Genomic DNA, 16,311 nt, shown 5'->3' on the forward strand with positions numbered 1-16,311 from the left:
CTTTCTCCCAGCGATGTAGAGGGAGAAGCGTTTCTTCCTCTGACCAGCCCTGGCTGGATGCCTGGGACTGGGTTTTCCCACGGGATTCTGCTTCAGGACAAGAGACCACTCTCGCCCCCTCCCAGGAAACCCACCCGAGCATGGGCAGGTCCTGGAGCCACCGTGGGCACGGCAGAGCACAGCTCCGACCTTCTCCTACCTGAGCCTCATGCCTGGATAACGCTCCGGGAGGGAGCGTGGCTCCACAGGCCAGCTCCGGCAGCCTTTAAAAATACATCAGGGCTCACAGGACACCAAAAACCCACAGCCGGAGAGGCCTGGGGACAGCAAGCTCAGTTCCAAAGTGTTCCAGCATCTCGATCATCTCCTGCATACAGCAGGAGTGAAGCATTCAGCAGAACGGGGCTCTGCAGCCGCGGCGTGATGCCCTGGCGTGGGCAGACCCAGAGCCTTGCTGCCAAGAGGTGCCAGAGAGAGAAGCGACTTTGCCACTGGATGCTTTATTAAATAAGGTATTTTTTTGCATCAGAAGTGCACTGGATGAGCCCTAAACAAGGCAGTCAGCGTGGCAGGAGCAGCCCTGGCTGCCTTTCCCAGCCGCTTTCAGTGATGGAGGGGGAGATGCCTCCTCCAAGCCCTGGCAAAGCCGAGCACGGTTGCAAGCTCTGCCGGTGCTCGGGTGAGATCCCGTGGCGTCTGTCTTTCTCCGGACCACGCAGCTGCCTGCAGCCGGGCAGGACAGGCAGCGTGTGTGCATCGGCGCTGGGGGTCTCAGCGCCCTGCCCGTGCCAGCGAGCACCCGTGAGGCTGCAGTGGGCAGCCTGGCCCCGGGCACCCTGCGGCGTCTCCGGCAACCCCGGCGCTGGTGCAAAGCTCACCGCCTGCTGCTGCCGCTACCGCGCCATGCCAACAGCAAGACACGGTGTGTCAGCGCATGAACCGCTGTGCATCTCTGGAGGGAGAGCGGAGCATGTGCCTGTGAACAGCCCACGGTGCACAGAGCCCTCAGGTGGGTTTGGAAGGCGCCAGCCAGCCGCCAGTCCCCTCGTGCCGGGCTCACCAAAGCCTGGGCTGCTCCCACCCGCTGCCTCCAGATCCGTCCCTCTGCCTCTCCCACGGAGCTTGGTCTTGAGCTGGCTGGAGCCATGCTTGAGCTCTGCTAAACCAAAATTCACCCCATTGAGGGCTGGGAGAAGAGGAGCCCCCAGTCCCAGGCAGCCCAGTTCCCCCGTGCCGTGCCTGCGTGCCAGTGAAGGAGCTGATGCAGGTGAGTCTCTGGCAGTGAAGGAACATTGTCCCTGGGGCAGACGATGGAGTCACTGCTGGGAACGGTGGCTGTACGCACAACCGGCACTTGCACAGAGCTGTCATGGATGGAGCCGCCTTGGCTGCCTTGTGGAGCTCACACTGGCCCTGCCCTGGGGTGTCCCCAGGCTTTGGGGCGTCCTGGAGCTCCCTGTGCTCATTAGAGTGGCAGCGCTTCGTTAGCTGCAATCTTCCAAAGCCAAACCTCGGCTCTGCTTCTGCATGGATCTGCTGCTCCAATGCTTGCACCGCTGGACTTAGGCATGAGGGGTTTGTGGTATGAGGCTGCACCAAACGTCCCCCGGGCACCTGAAGGTCACCTCAGTTCTTCCAAAAAATCCCGCGAACTGCGTCCTTTCCTCTGGTGTGAAATTTGCACCATACGGCAGGTCACTGCTGCGCCGGGAAGCTCCCGTGCTCCCTAAACGGCAGCCTGAGCAATGCAGCAGTGACTGACGTCCGTCTTCCCGCTGCCTGGGCTGCAGCACAGCTCATTAGTGTCCTGCTTTAATGAGAGTTTAACCATCGGTCTTCCTCTCCACATAGGGTGAACCCACAGGACGAGACTCACACCCCAGAGTGACAGCCGCCTCAGTTCCTCCTTGGGCACTCCATCCCATAGCAAATATGTGGCAGTCGGGAGGAGAAAACTTGCCAGCAGTTAATATCAAAAAAGTGACGTTTGAGGTTCGAGGTATCTGACAACTGATGGCACGAGCTGGCACTGCCAGCTGCTCGTAGCCCGGCGTTCCCAATGTGCTGCAGTGCGGCGTGCACTGCAAGCTTCGCCAGAGCCAGGATTTCTGGACACAATGCCAGCTGGGAACATCACCATGAACTCCAGCTTAAAGATCTCCTTTGAAAGGAAAGCGGCTCAGCCAAAACCTACAAAATATCCAGGAAGCGAAGAGCCAAAACCCCCTCAAGTCTGATTCAAGTGAGGATAAAGCGATAAATTAGAGGACGAAGCGCTAACTGGAAGCAAAGGCAGAGACCAAACGGCCAGGGAAGCCTGCTGCTGCTGCTCGGGAGGGGACGGCAGGGCAATGACACTCCAAAGGGACACACAAAGAAAAAAGGTGTTTCTAAAAACAACCCCCAAACCCATCTGCTGTGCCAGTGGGGTGGGACCACCCTGGTTCACGCCAGATCATTAATTGTAAAGGCAACGGCTCAGAGACCTGCTGAGCCTGTCCAGCTCCGTGGTCCTTCGCAGGATGCACTCCAGGGATGCACTCCACTGTGGGGGCCATGTCCGGAGGGCAGCGGGGGTCCCGCAGCCGGGGCTGACCGCACTCTGCACCACACAGAGCCCATGGCACGAGCCCTGGCATGGCAGAGGCTTGCCCCTGGCATGGCAGAGCCTGCTCTGGCTCAGCCGCAGGGTTTCTGTGCCAGGAACGGGTGGGCAGAGCTGCAGTGTTGCTCTCTTGGGAGAAACCCCCCCCCTTGGTGCCGGTGGAGCCCGGTGGGCTCCTGGCTGCTCCCTGGGGACGGAAAACACCGTTTCCGCTGCTATCTTCATTAGTTGGTGCCTTCCTAGCGGCATTTGGGAACCAGCACGATGCTGTTGGTCCCGCTGCCACCAGTCTGATCTGTGGTATTTAATACTTTTATTAACGAAGGAACATGGGGTCTGCTCATTAAATGCAGAACGGCGAGCCGGCAGTGCCCAGCCAGCGCCGCGCAGAAGCACTGGCACAACCAGAAGCTGTGGTGGCGACAGGAGCCAGAGACCACACCGGGAGAGTGGGGAAGGACCTGATGGTGGCACAGCACAAGGCAGCCCATGCCCGACACCCGCCAGCAGGCACATGGAGGCAGGGAGCACTGCGGTGCCACGGAGCCAGGCAGGGCCAGCAGCCTGGCTGTCCCAGAGCCTGTCCTGGCTCCAGCGCCGTGACTGCCCTGTGGTGCCCGGGACAGGCAGCTGGCTGGGGGGACATGGGATGTGTGGCACTCCGGTGGCAGCTGCCAGCAGTGGCCACAGCCTCGGGCATGTCCTGGGGGTCTCCGGGCACTCCCTGCACAGCACCTGCAGGAGAAAGGGGCAGCAGCATCCACAGAGAGGGGCAGTGGGAGCCGGGGGGGACCGAGAGCCCTGGGAGCCCCCAGCTCCTGCGTGGTGGTGGGGGGACACTGGGCACAGCATGGCCCTGGCTCTGCGCCTGCGTCCCGGGGTGGGGAGCCCGGGTCCCGGCAGGACCGAGACCACCTGCCCTCCCCAATCCATGTGACCCCCTGGTACCTCCCGCAGCCCCGATGCCACCCCCCGTGGCCACAGCGGGACAGGCTCCCCCCACGCGGGGTCCCCAAAAGAAGGGGTGGCGAATCACAGAAAAACTTTATTGGTGTAACGATACATTGCTATGCCGTGAAGTCCAAGTTCCCTGACAGGGTTCAAACGGGGCAGGCAGCCACAGCAGCGCGCTAGTAGAGAGGCGAAGGATGGCAGGGATGGGACGGGGCCAAATCCTGCTCCCACCCCGCAGAGGCTGTGCTGGGGCACTGGGGAGCCCAGGTGGGTGCAGAGGGAGGTGTGAGGGTCCTGCGAGCTAAGGTGGGAGAAGGGGGCAGCGTGACGGGAGCCAAAGGCAAACCCCTCCCCAGGCAGCAGCGGGGGGCCGGGGCTGTGGTCTGTCCTGAAGAGCAACGAGGAAACAAACTCCAACTTAAAAACAAGCTTCTGTGGAGTTACAGCGAGGGAGAGGTGCCGGGGAGAGCTGCCATCGGTAACACCACGCTGCTGCTGGTGCCCACATCTGCACGCTCCACAATGGGGGAGGGAGTGGGGATACCTGTCTGTCTGTCTGTCTGTCTGCCTTCCCTCCGCAGCCCAAAGCCCTGCCTGACCTGGCCAGAGCCTGGAGCCGGGTCTGCAACCTCACCTGGAGCCTCTCACCTCCCACCAAGCCCAGGACAGGACAGGGACATGGGGAAGCCCCTTGGGGAAGCCCCCCACCAGTGGGAGTCTCCAGCCTCGGGGCATCATCCGCTCCACCTCCCCAGCCAGACTCTTCCAAAAGCCGCTCAGCCCCCAGCGGGAGGGACGAGGGAGACCGCCCCCAACAGACCCCCAGTCAGAGGGGCAGGGGTGGCACAGGCAGCCCCAGGTGGGACAAGGACCTGTGACAACAGCACTGCCCCACGCTGGCTCCTCTCGGGGTGGGGGGTGGGAGGCGTTTTGAGGCAGCTCAGATGCTGTGGCAGCCACTGCCCCTCATTTGTGCGTGCTCAGCTGAGTTCTCCCTGCCCTGACCCGGCACATGCTGGGATATGGAGGGGGGGATCTTGGCCCCCGAAAGTCTAGGTGCCTGGGCAGAGAGGAGGGGCTTGCCCCTGCAGCACCTGGGTGAGGGGGACAGAGAGAATGGGGGGAGATGCGGTTGAACAAAAGCGCGGGTGTGAGCAGCAGCACCCCGCTCCCACCATGGGCCGAGGTCACCCCCAACACAAAAACAGACACTGCAGCCCCCAGCAAGGGCTGAGCCATGCTCTGGCACCATGGCCGCTGCTCCACCGTGCTCCAGCCCCTCTCTGGCCTCCAGACTGCCAAAAGTCAGCTGTGGTTTAAAAAAAACCCCAAATAAAACCATGGGAGGTAAGGGCTGAGGCGCCCAGTCCAGCGTTCACCCGCAGGACTGCTTGGTGGGACCCCTCTGCACAGGACCAGTGCAGGACGCTGGCACGACCCAGCAAAGATAAAACAACCAACCAACAAAACGAAAACACTAGAGAAAACCACTGTGGGAGGGCAAGAGCAAAGCAAACCTCTTTGAAACAAATGGACTCTTCTCTGGGGAAGGAGCTGAGGACAGTTCGTGGGGAGTTCAGCAACGCTGCTTCCAGAGGAGGCCGGGCAAAGGCGTCCCTCCGCTGCCGCCAGTGCTGTGGACGGACGGCGTTTGCTGGGTCACAACCAGTCCGGAAAAGTGCTCGAGGGAGATCCAGCCCGGCTTCAGCGCCACGAGGAGTTTGCAGGTCAGTGCAGCCAATGAGATCAGCAATAAAGTGCAGCAAAGCTTCTCGGAGCTCCCACACAGCTGTCCGGTGAGCCCCGGCCCGCGCTGCAGCAGCCACGGGCGAGGGGAAAGGGGAGGTTGGCCGGCAGCACCAGAGCGAGGGGATGTGTCTTCAGCCAGGAGGCCGCAGCTGCTTTCAGTCTGTCATGCTCCAAGATGCCTGGGGTACTCCAGTGTATGTGTCGGGCAGAGCAATGCCGCAGCTGCTGGGTGGGGGGCAGTTTGGGAGCTTGGGGCTGCCTCGTCTGCGGGATGCAGGCAGAACGGCGATTCGGCAGGGCTGCCAGGCACCTCGGAGCGGTTCTGCAAACTCACATGCAAATAACTTGCAACCTGTAACCAAGCACACGGGCGTTACTGCTCTGTGGCCACGTTGAGGCAGGAGGAGGCACAGAGGGAGCAGCATTGCTGCTCGGTGCAAGAGCAGCTCAGCCCCATCGAGCTCTAAGCCACGCTCCCGAGGCAGCGGAGCAGAAACTTCAGGCCCAGCAGGCCGGGGCCCTCGTCCCCCTGCAGGAGCCAGAGCTCCTCTCCCCTCGGAGCGGGAGCCTGCAGTCGACACGCTGGGCCAAGCCAGAGTGCTGAGTTCACACACCTGTCCTCCTCGATGCTGCCGCTCTCGGTATCGCCGGCACCCCTCTTCTCCTCCACATCCTCTTCACCAAGATCCATGTCCAGCTCATTGCCAGCTTCCGAGCGCGTGTATGCATACCCACTGGAGGAAAAAGGGCAGCACAATGTAAGCGCCCAGCCGGCACCCCTCTGCGACGGTGCATCCGCGGGGGAGATCCCGCTCCTCTCTCCAGTGGGCTTAGGTCCCTGCTAAGAGTCTCCTCTGCATCCAAATCAAGCCCACGGGAAGGAGGGGCTGGCCGTGGGCAGTGCCCCCCAAGGGGTTACTGTCCCCCTATATGTGCCCCTCCGTGCCTGTGAAGAGCAGCGTGGTGCCAGGTGAAGGGCCACCCCTTCCCTGGAGACCACGGCTCCCTTCGGCTTGTCCTTTGGTGACGTGCATCTTGGGAGGACGGAGGGAACCGGGCTCTGGTTGAGCTCCATTCTCCCTGGCCAACCTGGCGTGCAGGCAACGGTGCTGGAGCAGTGCCGGGAGGGCAGCTCCTGAGCACATATCTACCGCACCCAGCTGAGGGGCCAGCGAGGGCCAAAGGTTCCTCCCCTGAGGGGATGCGGCAAGGTGATTCTTTTTTAGGGTGACTTCAGAGATGTCATGTGGCCTGACCTGATGGAACGACAGGTAAAAAAGACAATCCTCTTCAGCCTCTTGTTGTAAAAGAAGTAGTTGAAGGACCAGAGGCTGCCGTCCTCTCCAAAGGGGTCTGAATCCAGGTCGGGGTTGTAGCTGCAACAGCAAGTGGAGGCATGAGAAACACCATGCCAGACTCTGCTCCCTGTGCCAACCCCGTTTTCTGCCCAGCTGTACGTCAGAGGAAGGAAAGAGGGAGAGCTGCCTCGGGGGGGCGGGCAGAGAGCAGGCAGGAGTGAGTCAGCGTCCTCAGAGCCAGGCAGCACAGGGCTAGTCAGACTAGTCAGCCAGGCTGCGTGGGTGGCAGGAACCACCCTGTGCCCTTGGGCTGGCTTTGGAAGGAGGGTGAGACCCAGCCAGTGCAGCTGCTGCTGCCTGGGGCGCAGATTTCCAGGGCGTGGAAGTCCTGCGTGGGAGGGGACGGCAGCAGCGGTTCCCCCTCCACGGGCAAGGAGCCGGGAGCCAGTGATCTCTGGTGAGGAGACACCCTGCCCAGCTCCAGTGGGAAGTCCTCACACACAGGCAGGTGAGCGTGCCAAAACATAACCTTTTATTGAAAAATAACTCTGTTTCTCTGCAGGCCATTGCGTGCGTGAAAGGGACGAGGATCTAGGCCCAGGGGTGAGCACTTGCCCGTTACCTGTAGATGTCACACTCCGAAAGACAGATCTCCTCGTCGACAGCGTCCCACAGGTGTGGCTTCAGGGCGTTGAAATCTTCCCGAACGGCAGAGAAGAGGCTGCAGTTGACAGCATTCACCACCTAGAGAGACAGAGCCAGGTCCGTGAGAGGAGCAGAGGAGCTGCTGCCTGCCCTCCTCCCTCCCACGCTCCATGCAGCTCATCCTCCCCATCCCTCCTCCACCGAGAGGAGATGCTGGAGCCTGACAATGACCGTGGAGGGGAGAAGCAAGATGGCCAGACACTGCTGTGCTAGATTCAGGGCCCTGAGGTGGAAGCAAGGAGACAGGCGGCAGGGAAGCAACACAACTGGAGAGGAAAAACCCATCAGAGGATCTGTGGGGCACAGGCAGCCCAAGTCTCTCTCAACAAAAAGCGTGGCTTCCTCGAAGGCTCTCTGCAAATGGGGCAAACTTCCCCAGTCAGAGAGGATGCTTCCTGCTCCATCTGCCTCCTTGACGAGGGCAGCCTTGCTGGACCCTGACAGCCAGGAGACAGACAGACAGACAGACAGACAGAGGCTCTGGCACCTGCACACTCAGATCAGAACCTGGGAGGCCCAGCAGAGCCACTCCTCTGTCCAGTGCGAGGTAAAGCAGCATCTGGCCACCAGCACTACGGGCACAGGGATGAAAGCACCGGGTAGCAGACTGGGAAGTCCTTTGCAGGAGGAACTCAAGCCACTGATGCTTCCCCTTCCTTCCTCTAAATACCTGCCCTGAGAAAGAGCAGCCTAACCAAGGCTGGCATGGAGAAACTCGCTCACGAGAGGCGGCTGCCAAAGAAGAGCAAAGAGCAAGGCTGCTGCTGCTGCTGAAGGAAACCACCCCAGGACGGCTGTTGGAAAAGGCACCCCACAAACCTCTTCCTGGGAAGGATGAGGACTACCTCATCCTAGGGCTGTCACTGCCGGAGGAGGGAGCAAGGAATGCCCTGGGAACAGCTACCCGGGATCACAGCAGCGCTGTGGGGCTCCCCGGAGGACCGGAGACTCGCCCACCAGATCCAAGCTGCCTTCTCTTCCAGGACAGAGGCAGGCCATCCGAGCCAGGGGTGCAGGACCTGCCCTGCCTCAGGGCGCTTTGCTCACATACCCAGTTGAGGCTTGGCTCCCGGCTGAACTCGTGGCTCTTGGCAGCGCTGAAGTCATAGTCTGGGCGGAAGGACTCGTTGAGTGTCGCTATCAGGTAGAAGAGGGTCTTGCGGCTGCACTTGTCGCTCAGTGGTCCCTCCTCATCACCGCTCTGACTTTTACTGAGCCTGAGAGGCAGAATGGCAGGGTTAGCAGTGTCACCGGCACAGCCTGGGCCAACACTGAATATGAGCTGGCCGTGTGCCCCGGTGGCCAAGAAAGCCAAGAGCATCCTGGCTTGTGTCAGAAATTGTGTGGCCAGCAGGACTAGGGAAGGGATCGTCCCTCTGTACTCAGCACTGGTGAGGCCGCACCTTGAATACTGCCTTCAGTTTTGGGCCGCTCACTATGATAAAGACATTGAGGTGCTGGAGCATGTCCAAAACAGAGCAATGAAGCTGGTGAAGGGTCTGGAGCACAAGTCTTATGAGGAGCGGCTGAGGGAACTGGCGTTGCTCAGCCTGGAGAAAAGGAGGCTCAGGGGAGACCTTATCGTTCCCTACAAATACCTGAAAGGAGGTTGTAACAAGGTGGGAGTTGGTCTCTTCTCCCAGGTAACAAGTGATAGGACGAGAGGAAATGGCCTCAAGTTGTGCCAGGGGAGGTTTAAATTGGATATTAGGAATAATTTCTTCACCAAAAGGGTTGCCAAGCATTGGAACAGGCTGCCCAGGGAAGTGGTGGAGTCACCATCCTCGGAGGTATTTAAAAGATGCATAGATGTGGTGACTAGGGACATGGTTTAGTGGTGGACTTGGCAGTGCTGGGTTCACGGTTGGACTCGATGATCTTAAAGGTCTTTTCCAACCTCAATGATTCTGTGATTCTATGAACAAGCAGAACAGCCAGCCCACGGCCACAGAAATGAGGACAGCCACCAACGAAGCGTCCTTCCTTCCACAAATCCCAACACCCACCCCCAGACACACTACTGCTGCCTGTGGTGCGGAGCATGGCAGACAACTACCCCCAGCCCATGGTACCTGCTGGGGCTGATCCCCGTGGTCTGAGGAGGCGACAGGGCCTCCAGGACATGCGGCTGGCCCTCCTGGCAGAACTGCTTGAACATGTGCTTGTCATCACCAGCCATCTTGCACGAGTAGCTCTCAATCCTGCAGAGATACATAGCACCACGACTGAGGCCAGCCCAGCCACCAGCTGCCACAAACCCATTTCCTTACACATATGTAGGTATGTATGCATGGAGATATAGATGTTTACCCCAAGGAGACAAAGAAGAGGCTGGCTGAGCTGAATGGCTCTTCCAGGGGCATCAGAGCCATCCCAACGAGCTCTCCCTGTGCAGCCTCCATCGCTGCTAGCAGGGGAAGGTCAGAAAAGAGAAGCAGAAAGTGTGCCTCACTGCTGTGGTGTCCTGTCTTGGCACAGCAAGTCAAACCGATGCCAGCGGTAAGCCCGAAAAGGATCCCTTCAGCCAGGACCAAAAATAGGTCCACAGCTGGCAAAGCACCAACTCCCAGCCAGCCCAGCAGAAGGGGTTCTCGCTGCCGCCCTGAGCCAAGACGGCTGCCAGCTCCTGAGCTGCTGAGCGTCAATGCATGCCGCACAGCCAGAAGGAACCTGTCAGAGGTACCCGAAAAGCTTTTCCAAGTGACTGGTAGGTCCCATTGCCCAGCTCCAACAGAACAATTGTGGATGAAAAACTGGACGTGAGCCAGCAATGGGCACTCGCAGCCCAGAAAGCCAAGTGTATCCCGGGCTGCATCCAGAGCAGCGCGGCCAGCAGGTCAAGGGAGGGAATTCTGCCCCTCGGCTCCGCTCTGGTGAGACCCCCCTGGAGCACTGCGTCCAGCTCTGGGGTTCCCAGCATGAGCCGGACACGGACCTGTTGGAGCGGGTCCAGAGGAGGGATATGGAAATGGTCCGAGGGCTGGAACACCTCTGCTGCAAGGAAAGGCTGAGAGAGTTGGGGTTGTTCAGCCTGGAGAAGAGAAGGCTCCGGGGAGACCTTATTGCAGCCTTTCAGTACTTAAAGGGAGCTTATAAGAAGGATGGGGACAGACTTTTTAGTAGTGCCTGCAGCGATAGGACAAGGGGTAATGGTTTTAAACTAAAAGAGGGGAGATTCAGACTAGATATAAGGAAGAAATTTTTTACAATGAGGGTGGTGAAACACTGGCCCAGGTTGCCCAGAGAGGTGGTCAATGCCCCATCCCTGGAAACATTCCAGGTCAGGTTGGCCAGTGTTGCTCTGAGCAACCTGATCGAGTTGAAGATTACCCTGCTCATTGCAGGGGGGGTGGACTAGATGACCTTTGAAGGTCCCTTCCAACCCAAACCATTCTATGATTTGATGATTTGATGAATGAACTGTATAGAAAAGCACTCTGGTCCCCCCCAAGGTGATCAGCTTTACTTGATCCCAGCCTGTGGTGGCCCCACGGAAGCTGGGGGGGCAAGACAACCTCATGGACTGCCAGGCAGCCAAGCGCCTACCCAGGCATCACACCCATGATTGAAACAGAAAGCTCCTTCAAGATTTTCGAGCTGCTCAGTGATCAGTGAGGAAGTTCCTCGAATCGTCCCAACACCGCTCCTTTCTGGGGTTCCCCAGGAGGCTGCTCGGAGGTTGGCAGGAACCTCCCTGCCCCAGAGAGGAGAAGACCAAGGACTGCAGGAAGAAGCTCCCCAAAGCCACTGGACCCACCAGCACCAGGTGTGGGTTGTTCCCAGTCCTCTGCTTCGGGAGGAGACGGTGCTCAGTGTTTTAAGCAGCAATCTCATGGAAAAGGCACCAAAATGACCAAGGGAAAGAGGTGGCAACAGCAGCCAGAGATGAATCAATCTCCCTTCCTGGCCCACCTCAGCGGCTGCATCCCTTGTAAGCAAAGTAAAGATAAATGACCAAGTTCACCAGGTCTGTATTTATGTCCAGAAAGCTGCAGGACCAGCAGCCTCAGCCAAGAGAGTCCCCAGAACCTCTACCACCACGCAGCCCTGTAACATAGCGCCATCACTGCTGGTGAGCTGTGTACTGAGTTTGCAAGGCCTCAGGACAGAGGCTTGCAGTGCCTGCTCTGGCTGAGCCTCCCCCAGGCACCTGCAGCTTTCCTTTACGTGGTCTGGCTGTGAGAGCGTTTCTCTGTGTGACCAATTGCCTGTGGCTGAGTTGTTCTACCACAACCTGGGTCCGTGAGGAGTCACCACTATCGTAGGCAGCAGTGACGGGCAACTGCTGTGTGCAGAATGGGACATTTACAGCTCTCAGCGTAAGGACGTAGAGGAACAGGCGCCTGGTACAGCAGCCTGGAGAGGTGGAGGCGTGGGGGGTGGCGTGGAGGAGTGCAGGCAGGGATGGTATGAGACGGGGCACAGGCTGGCACCGGAGGAAGCTAGGAACAGCTCACCAGTGGTTAGCTAGAGAAATGGAGACCTGGACTGGGACAAAACTGGTTTTAGGGGCAGCAAAGAGGACAAAAGAATAGTTTCTAACATAGAGAAAAGGCACCATGCGGAGTAAATTCAGCTGTAACACAGAGCTGCAGACCAGGGAAGAAAGAGCAGAGGTGTAGAATTGTGCTAGTGAACATATAAAAATGACCCCATGTGGATCCTAGAGCGAGGAAGGAGAAATCATCAGTGTGAACATCATCTTCTTCCCAGGGAAGGACCGGATGCCAACAGCTCACCCGTTACCCTCCCTGGCAGAACAAAGCCGCCAACTTTAAGAGCTGGCAGAGCAGTGGGAGGGGAGCATTACTGCTGGAAAAAAGGACCAAAACTAAAGAGTTTGTGTGCGTGTTGCAATTAAATTGTGTTATTAATATTGTTGAGGCTTTCTCTATACTGCATTATCATTTGTCCTCTGTAATAATTAGATGTAGACTAACAATGACTTGAATAAGAAGATTACTGAATAATTTCAATTATACTAATAAGAGATGGTTGGCTTTGTACATACACAGTGTGTCTCCTCTTTGTCTGTAACAAACTTTTGAGCTCTCACACCTTGCATCTTGTCCCATTCCATCCCACACCTCAGTTCAGGGCCCAGCACGCCCCCCCCCCACAGTCCTTGTCCTGGGACAAGATGCCCCCCAGTCTCCTGACTGGGCTGTGGGCCAGGCTCTACAGCCCAGCAGTATGGGGGCAGAGCCACAGACCTGCTCGTTAGCAAGCGTGTGTGGGGGTGCAGTGGGAGTAGCGATGTGAGACCAGAGCATGGGCACTAGTGAGCATGGCCTCTCCTCCGTCTCCTCCATTACTCAGCACCAGTATCATGCCCGCTCGCTCGACTCTGAGCAGCATGTCTTGAGCCCAGAATGTGCTGGCAGCGAGCGCTGGACGGGATCGCAGCCGGCCTTCCCTGTCCCCAGAAGGAAATGACAATGGAAAATCACAGAAGTTCCTGCTTTGGAGCCAAGCTCCACAGCGAGTCAGCAGTCTGTTCCGGCAGGATCGAGGATGGACCACTGATACTGCCAGACTGCAACAACTTTTGACACTGTTCTCGGGAAAAGCCTGAGAATGCAGCCCTCCTTCCCCAACAGAAAGCAGGCAGCTGCCAGCACTCACCTGCCGATGATGTGAGCATCTCCCGTCTCCACCGTCAGCTGGGAGTTTATTGCTTCAAAACTTGAGTTCTCCAACAGCTTCATTGTCTCGGCTTCTGGAGCGATTCCCTGTGCAACAGCTGCTGCAAAGCGTGCGTATCCTGCAAAGAGAGAGATCCTTGCAGCTGGGGAGGGAGAAGCCTGAGGTCGCCCAGCAGGGCTGCAGTTTGGCCAGCCCTGTCAGGACCTCGGACTCAATGATCTTAAGGGTCTTTTCCAACCTAAACGATTCTACGCTCAGAAGGCAGCGCAGAGGCAGGGCAATGGGAAAGTCACGAAGCCAGAAGAGCAACAACAGCCCCAGATCGGCACCCACACCTCTCGTCTGGTCCTGTCCTATGCACCGCTGCCTGACTTCAGCTTCATGAGTAAGAGCGAGCTCACCCGCAGCGCGTGCCAGGGGTCATGCCCGCATCACCTACACCGGCAGCTACACACCGCTTCAGTAGTGTGCTCTGCCAGGGAGTTCCCAAGCTCCCCTCCTCACTTCTGAAGGTCATCAGCCTTTTTTGGCTGGACTGTTCTCCCTCAAAGCTGGGGAAAAGCATGCGGCACTTGCTCTGCCATGGGCTGGCAGTGACACGGACGTCCCAGCCAGGCCCCAGGGTGGTCTCTGGCAGCAGGTCTGGGGTGGCCACGGCAGCCCCTCAGGGACCTGCACCTCCACGGCCCGTCACGGCCCTCGGCCGCGAGCAGAACCGACACCGGGATGGGTTAACTGGTTAATGTTCCCCCCAGTTGTGGGGAGGACGGCAGCCTTCAGCTGCTATTTCCAGGCAGGGCAGCATCACCCCAGAGGGACATGGACGGGCAGCTTGCTGGATGTGAAGTGGGGGAGGCGGCCCGGCCCCAGCCCACGCTCCGTCCCCAGCTCGGGGCCTCTCCGGGTCTGTAACAGGAGAAGCTGTAAACAGGCAGGGAAGCGATGCCAGAGCTCTCAGGAAACGATGCCAGGGCTTTCGGGAAGCAGCAGCCCCTTCCAGGCCTCCCAGGGAAGATAGGTGTCCCCCTGTCCTGGCCACCACGACGGGGTCGGAGAAGGAATGACTCCTGGCCCTTCGGTTTTAGGACTGCAGGCGGGAAGGGGACGCTGCGTGCCGGTGACACTGCTGCATGACCGCGGCACCGACACCGCGGCAGGGCCAGGGATACTCTTACTGTGATGATACCCATCATGACTAAACCTGATGATGTGCAAGTCAAAGCGACGCTAAAGTAAACACCGTATCTACGAGGCAGCTTCAGCATTTACCACAACCCCGAGCCGCCGATCAGAACAGCCCAAGCTAACTGGTGCTGGCAAACCCCCCCACCCCATCCTGTGACTGGGAAAGCAGCAGACAGCTCTTCCCACGCCCCAGAGAGCAGAAAATGGCTCTGCAACCCCCATCCGGCATCAAATATTGGCTCTTGTAGGGATCGATAGCCCTCCAAGCGGGAAAGCAATTCCCCCCAGGCACAGATGAACAGCAAGTTCCCACAACTCTGACATGCTTTTGTGCAGGTCTCTGGTTTCTTTCAGCTTGTTAAAGCACCAATATTTGGCCTGTCAGCTCCCTGGTCTAGGCCAGTCTTCCACATCAGAGAAAACCAGGCTTTTCTGCAGCAGCCCCTGCACCGGCCCGACCTTTTCTGTCTTGCTGTGACTGAAAGGAGAGAGGTACGAGCCCAGGAACAGACTTGGGAAGATGGAGAAGGGAAAACCGGGGAAAAAATGCCAATGCGCAAGGACCAGGAGCAGAAAGCGAAACATTTGCTGGAGCGTCCTCACACCACAAGCACATCTCCGTCTCCCGGCACAGAGACCGGCTGGCAGCACTCCCCAGCACCTCTTTAATGATGCAAAAGGCACCATGCAACTTGAGTGTTCACAATAAACCAGCAACCCGTAGGAGTCATGCTGCTTGAGCAAAGATGCTGCCCTGAAACCCTGAGCTGACAGGTCCCTCTGACACTGAAACCTGCCCCAGCGCCCAACCCCTGGTTCTGCAGGGCTTGCACGGCGAGCAGGAGCTGCACAAAGGCAGTGAGCTCTGCTCCTTGTGGTCTGTAAAGCTGCCGTCACCAGAGAAAGGATGCAGACACCGTGAAATCCAGAGCTGGTGGCCATTTCCCACCAAAGAATCGCTCTGTGGGTGGGAGCTGGGACGATGTGCCAGCCCGTTTCGGACCAGAGCAAAAGACCTGCCAACGATGAGATGAGAAGGACTAACGTGAGCAAAAGCTCAGCTTGCTTTCGACACTGGAAAACAACGGATCGCTTCACGCACAGCGGGAATTTTACGGGATATGGATTTTTGGTTTTGTTTTTTTGTTTTTTACCCCAGCACAGGCGGAGCTACTACCTTGGGTGGCGGAATAAAACCACCCTTAAGCCGAACTGCGTTCAAAAGGTGTTCAATGTGGCGTTCAACCCTGCTTTGGCACCAGTGGAAGCAAGGGCAGAGAGATTTGCCGGCTGCGGTGCCGGTCAACACCAAGGTAGGCCATACCTGGCCTTGAAACCACGGCTCCGTCTCCTTCCTCACCCCGGGGCCGATTCAGCACGCAACAAACCAGGACGGTGGAAGCAGGTGGAGAACACCCCTCGAAGTTACAGAGGGTTAATTTTTAAATTTAAAGCAGCTTTATCCAAAGGGGTTTTTTTTTGGGGGGGGGGGGTCAGGGGGACAAACGTGGGGCAGGAGGTAGCGAGGGCCTGAAGGTGACAGGGAAAGGCAGCGCCATCCCGGCATGCCCCGCGCGGCGGGCTGAGGGCCGCCCCCCTTAGGACTACAGCTCCCAGGATGCCCCGCGCGGCCCAGGCGCGGCCCGGGCGCTGCGCGCTACCGCAGTGCATTCTGGGAGATGTAGTCCGCGGCGGGGTAGTGGTGTTCTCCGAAGGGACGAGAGGGGGCGGCGGTGGAAAGGGGCTTACCGGCGTTTCCTGCTCTCGGTCCCGGCGGGGCCTCCTCGCCGTGACAGCTCCTTCAAGCTCGGGGCGTTTGTAAAGGGAGGCGTCTCCGGGGAAAGCTCGAGGAGGGCGCGTGTGCCTCGGCCGCCGTCCGCCGTCTGGCGCCGGCCCACCGGGCCTCCGCCCACCTCGACATGTCCCCGACTGCTCGGGACGGAGCGAGCGGCTGAGCGAGACCTGGGAGTCCCCCGGGGCGAGCGAGCGAGCGAGCGAGCGGCCGACCCTCTCCTCGGGCACTGGACGACAACAAGCGGCGAGGCCCCACCCGCGGCCCGTCCGTCCCGAGCGGCGGCTGACAGCCCGCTCCTCCCCATTGGAGGGCGGCCCTGGCAATCGCCGCGGACCTCCTCTCCCGTTGGCTGAGAAGGACGTCAGTCACGGCAG

The 16,311-nt window shown here is 58.9% G+C and overlaps 1 protein-coding gene across 1 annotated transcript; it reads right to left on the minus strand.

Moving 5' to 3' along the window:
* Positions 1-3,637: 3,637 nt before the first annotated feature.
* Positions 3,638-16,207, minus strand: MAF1 (MAF1 homolog, negative regulator of RNA polymerase III). Its single transcript, XM_069780294.1, has 8 exons — positions 15,892-16,207; positions 12,937-13,075; positions 9,384-9,512; positions 8,363-8,528; positions 7,229-7,350; positions 6,565-6,684; positions 5,923-6,042; positions 3,638-5,660 (listed from the first exon to the last, which is right to left on the minus strand). The coding sequence occupies exons 2-8, from the start codon at positions 13,017-13,019 to the stop codon at positions 5,639-5,641; spliced, it is 762 nt and encodes a 253-aa protein (XP_069636395.1). The 5' UTR covers positions 13,020-13,075; positions 15,892-16,207; the 3' UTR covers positions 3,638-5,638.
* Between the last annotated feature and the right edge of the window lie 104 nt (positions 16,208-16,311).

This window comes from Haliaeetus albicilla, chromosome 3 (assembly GCF_947461875.1).
Source record: "Haliaeetus albicilla chromosome 3, bHalAlb1.1, whole genome shotgun sequence".
NCBI lineage: Eukaryota > Metazoa > Chordata > Aves > Accipitriformes > Accipitridae > Haliaeetus > Haliaeetus albicilla.